General features: G+C 30.9%; 1 protein-coding gene across 1 annotated transcript; it reads left to right on the forward strand.

Moving 5' to 3' along the window:
* Nucleotides 1–3417: 3417 nt before the first annotated feature.
* LOC116029688 (putative late blight resistance protein homolog R1B-8) lies at nt 3418–5252 on the forward strand. Its single transcript, XM_031271731.1, has 2 exons — nt 3418–4986; nt 5067–5252. The coding sequence occupies exons 1-2, from the start codon at nt 3418–3420 to the stop codon at nt 5250–5252; spliced, it is 1755 nt and encodes a 584-aa protein (XP_031127591.1).
* Nucleotides 5253–5719: the final 467 nt, after the last annotated feature.

Below are 5719 nucleotides of genomic sequence, written 5' to 3' on the forward strand. Positions count from 1 at the left end.
AATGGGTAAAAAAAAATGGCGGTCAAATTATTTAATCAAATGGATGGTTCAGATGAATTATTTAATCAAATAGATGGTTAAGATAATTCAGATTAATATTATTAATAGAGATTACCTAATTTAACCTTACTTTTATGATTATCCGTTAAGTTTTCCGTTAAATATTCTCTTCTCCGTTAATATTCCGTTAACTTTTAACTTATTCATTAATTTCTATAAGAAAGGTCTTAGGTTCGAACCTCATCTCAATCAAATTTGACATAATTAAGTTTCTCACTCTATTTTACTCTTATTAAATTAAATAAATTAGTAGCTACAACAAAAAATGATACATATGTATTTCTTTAATTTAGAATTATGCGTCTACAATACATTTATTTGAAAAAATTATTCATTATCAAAAAATTAAATTAAATAAGAGAAATAATTTAATTAGTTATATTGTCTTTATTTTCTCTCATACAAAGATTCTTTACATTCAAATTTATCAATTGATATTCATTAAATTGTCCATTATCTTATTTTTACAGTATCTTTTTATTAAATATCAAAGTTCTAGTACAAAATAATGTTATATATTTATTTACCAAGTATTTTATTAATACTATGAAAAAAAAAATTTTAAAAATTTGAAGCTAATTATATTAACTACTTGGGGATTGGTCTATGCTACCAACAATATCCGAATTGCAAATAACACACTACCAACAAAAAGGAAGAGAACAAATAGTAAAGATGAAGGCAAAGAGAATTTAGAACACTTAGAAAAATTCAAATTAAAAGTAGTATTTATTTAGACTATCATTTTTAGACCAAATATTTAGACTATCGATTTTACAAAGTTGCAAACATTTATTTTAGTAATAATTATAATGGATTTTCGATATTATCTTGGATTCATATACTTTGAGTTAGATATTTAAATAAAAAAATTCGACATTCAATTACCCATGTATAAACTTCTCCGTTTAGAAAAATTCAAACCAAAAATAGTATTTATTTAGATTATCATTTTTAGACCAAATATTTAGACTATCGATTTTACAAAGTTGCAAACATTTATTTTAGTGACAATTATAATGAATTTCCTATATTATCTTGTATTCATATTCTTTGAGTTACATATTTAAATAAACAAATTCGACATTCAATTATCTATGTATAAACTTCTCCTATATAATCTTGCATTGATATACTTTATGTATAAACTTCTCCTATATAATCTTGCATTGATATACTTTCAAAATAAACTTCTCCTATATAATCTTGCATTGATATACTTTCAAATATTTATTCTCCTATATAATCTTGCATTGATATACTTTCAAATATTTATTTAAATATAAACATTGGGCATTAACCATTCGCGCAATGCGCGTATAAAACTAGTACTGTATATAAAAGTAAAATCCTCCTATTTCATTCCCCGCCTAAACTTTTGTAGTCAATTAATGAAATATTTTATTGGTCAAATAATTAATAAAGCTTATTTGTTAAGAAAATGTAAAATAGAAATTAACTAATATCTATAAATTGATAATATGTATACTCACGTATCAACACTATTAATAAAAGTAAAATCATTTATTGGGAAAAGAAAAGGATATTACTAATTGACTGAAAATTATTTAAAAACTTTAATAGTTAATTATACTTTCCTTTTGAAAACTCTAAGTTATTTAAACTTTAAAAAAATTAATTGAACATGGGTTGTTAGATTTTTATAATAATCAAAATTAATTCATTCAAATATGGAGGAGGAAGATAAAACTAAATGCAATATGGGGAAAATGAATATACTTAAAGTATAAAAGTATAATTACACATATATTAGTGTAATTGACTAATAATAATTGCCTAATAATTATTATGATAATTAAGTTAAGCATCGTTGAATTTATTTTTATAATAATTACAATTAATTTATTTCTCATTTTCTCATATTTATTTTAGTAATAATATAATTATATAAGTCATAATATAATTATATAAGTCATATTACTTCTAGATCTTTTTAAGATAATTTTAGACAAACAAGTCATATATTATTCAATTAATTGAGTAATATTTTTGTACTAATCTTATAACCAAATAAATGTACACGTTCAATATTAGAATTTTTTATAATTTCATCTTTATTTTTATTATCTCAATATATAATAAAAAAAATTTGTCCATACCCGGGTAATTGGACAATTATTTGTTCTAATTCAAAGGAAAACATCAGAAAACATAATCGATCCAATCAATTTCATCAATTGCGCTATATAATATTCGATGTTATAATATATATAATTGTATATTGATCCAAATATTCTTTAAATATTATAACAAATCCATTCCGTGCAACGCACAGGCGAAAATACTAGTATATAATAAAATAAATTTAGAGTTGTTTGGATGTCTCCTTTACCATTCAAATATGAAGTTGACTATAATAAAAAAAAATTGTAGTACTCTTTTTTGTTTTCAGATCAGATCAGAGTGTTGCTCACTTGCTTGCATATTTGATCGATCGATCTAGTTTTCAGTGTGCAATACCAAACATAAAACTACATACATACTCTTACCAGCAAATTAAAGATTGGAATTGAGAGATCAATGGCTTGTGTTGCTTTAACTTCTCTCATTCAAACCATTGAGATTGAGTTTGTTGGGCAAACAACAAGGGTAAGCCTGTTTCTTCATGATCATGATCGAGCAGGAATAATCAAGTCTTTCATTGCAAAACTTTATTCTTTGCAAGCCCATCTGGCCTATCTCCAGGAGGAATCCAGTGGTGATGGTGATGGTGATGCAGTACTCAAACTCAGAGATTTAGAAATCGAGATAAGAGACTTTGCACTCAAAGCTGAAGACGACATTAGCAACTTCTTCATCCTTCAACACGGAGGAGAAAAAGCTGCAGCTTGCCATCAACATCAATTCCTCCTCCATCAAACTTTGCAACAAGCTGCAAAATATGCAACAGACCTGTTGGAGTCATCAAAAACGGGTAGTGCTTTAACTGCTCTCATCAAAAAAATTAAGCATTACTATTGGCAACACTTCCCAACGGTGCATGGTTGTGATGAAACAGCAATAGCAATGCTATATTTCTCACAAAAGCTTTCTACCCTGCGACGCTGCTTATTGCAGGAGAGGAATTCCAATAATTCTGCTGCTGCAATCAAAATATTGGGAACCAAAATCACAAACTTTGCACTCAAAACTCAAGATGACCTCCAAATACAACTAAAAAACGTCCTTCTAGTCAAACACACCGTACATCAAGAAAAAGCTTCCCAGAAACTCCATCACACCTTGCAAAAAGCAGCAAAGCATTGTTGAACATAATCAAAAGTAGAAGCAGCAATGAAGTTGATGTTGATGATGATGAGGCAAATCAAACTCAACCATCAAATACTTGGTTAAAACATGCATGATAGCGCTGCGAATGTTTATTCTGATGGATCCACCTCGCATTATGGTTTTCTAAAGCCTGAGGGCAGAATGGTTGGTCGTCACCGTGACTGTACAGTCATAAAGAAACAACTCTTTTTCGACAGTTATGGACCAAATGTAATCTCAATTGTTGGAATGGTGGGTATTGGAAAGACGACTCTAGCAAGAAATGTGTATGAAGATCCATCAGTTGCATCCTATTTCGATGTAAGAGCTTGGATTACTATGCCTCCTCCTCAAAATTACAATAAGAGCAGAGTTCTAAGTCAACTTCTTCAGTCAATTACACCAGTAGAAGACCCAAATGTAATTGAAAAGGGAAGCACTCCTCATGAACTAGAAATGCAGGTACGCAAATGCTTTGGTGGTAAGAAGTATCTAATTGTTTTGGACAACATTATGAGCAAGAAAATTTGGAACCAAGCTTGGATTCACATTAGAAGGTGGGTGGATAATGGATTAAATGGAAGTTACATATTACTAACCACTAGACACTTCAACCTAAATGTCCATATCCATAAGATGACTTTGCTAGATCCAAAAGAAAGCTGGGAACTATTTTGTAATATCCTTTCTATTGATGAAGAGCACTTGGCCCCTAAATTTGAAAAAATTAGGAATCATGTTGTGGAGAAATGTGATGGATTACCCCAGTTAATTGTTGAAGTTGCCAAGCGTTTATCTAAATGCAACAACATACAACAAGGGTGGAAAAAGATTGAAAAGGAATTAGAGTCATTGGGACTTCTAGATCGCAATGCACTCAGTGTTAGTTACAATATGTTGCCACATCATTTGAAAGTTTGTTTTCTATACTTTGGAGTCTTCCCAAAACGTAAAAAAATTCTGGTTAAAATGCTTATAGGGTTGTGGATTGCTGAGGGATTTGTGAAGCCATTGAAATGTAAGGAGTTAGAAGATCAAGTTTATGACTACTTACAAGAGCTTACTGATAGAAGTCTTCTCTTAATTGAAGATCGAAGTTGTAACGGCAAAATAAAGACTTGCAGAATGCACAGTGCCTTACATAGCTTTTGTGTAGTAGAAGCTCAAAAAGGAGGTATTTTATGTGCAGTGAATACTCAGCAACATTCAGGATTATCATTAAAAGCATTTACAAATTCATGCCGTTGGCTAAGTTCTTACTCACACAGTTTTGACTATTATGTGCTCTTTGGTACAAACATCCCTCGCTCCATTTTCTTCTTTCTTGTAAATCCTGAAATGTTTGTTCCTCCCAAGTTGTTAAGAGTTTTGGCTTTTGATACTTCTATATCACTTCAAAGAGTGCCAGTGCAATTAGGAGGTTTAGTTTTTCTGAGATACCTATCCATAACAAAATGGTTTGAGGATCTGGATGATGTAGTGTCAAATAATCCAAATTTAGAGACACTTGTTGTTTCCGGTAATGGAGCACCAATAGTCCATTTGCCATCTAGTATTTGGAAGCCACCAAACTTAAAGCATCTCGAACTTGGCAATTCATATATGGTAGATCCTCCAAGTGCAGATAAAAAGAATTTACAAACATTATCTTGGGTGGTGAGACCAATTCATTGCAGACAAAAGGTGTACAACAAGTTCCTTAACATAAATTAAAGAATCTGAAAATTTTTCTGAAGGATGGCATAGAGCCCAGTCACATTGGAGGATCTTGCAGCAATCCTATTATTTTGGATCATTTTGACTATTTGGAAGGGCTTAAGAAGCTTAGCATTTCGGATTCTATTGGTTTGAATGCAGCCCTTCCAGAAGAGTGTATGTATCCTTCAGGATTGAAGAACGAAGTTGAAGTTGAGTGGGATTAATATTTCTGAGCTGAGAGGGATTTAAATGTAATTGCCTGGTTACCCCAACTTGAGGTGCTCAAATTGCAAAATGCCTTCCATGGAACAGTTTGGAAAGTAGCTGACAGAGGATTTCCTAAATTAGGATTCTTGCTCCTTGAAGCTAAAGAACTCAAGCAGTGGGTAGTTAGGTCGAATCAGTTTCGGATGCTCAAACAGTTAATCTTAAGATCCTGCAATTGTTTGGAACAGATCCCGGAGTGTTTTGAAATAATACTGTCACTGGAGTCAATTGGGTTGGAGGGGTACGGTGTCACTCTTCCCTTGTCGCTTCTACCAAGCAGTTACAACAGAAGAATAGAAGATTCAAAGATTTTGAGGTTAGAAGCTAAAGCATGTTTCATTCTTAATTTTTATTTCTTTTCTATTCAATTACTATTTTAATTTTTTTGGACCCTAAATCTGATGAATCACTGAATAAACATACA

This window comes from Ipomoea triloba, chromosome 9, assembly GCF_003576645.1.
Source record: "Ipomoea triloba cultivar NCNSP0323 chromosome 9, ASM357664v1".
Taxonomy (NCBI): Eukaryota; Viridiplantae; Streptophyta; class Magnoliopsida; order Solanales; family Convolvulaceae; genus Ipomoea; species Ipomoea triloba.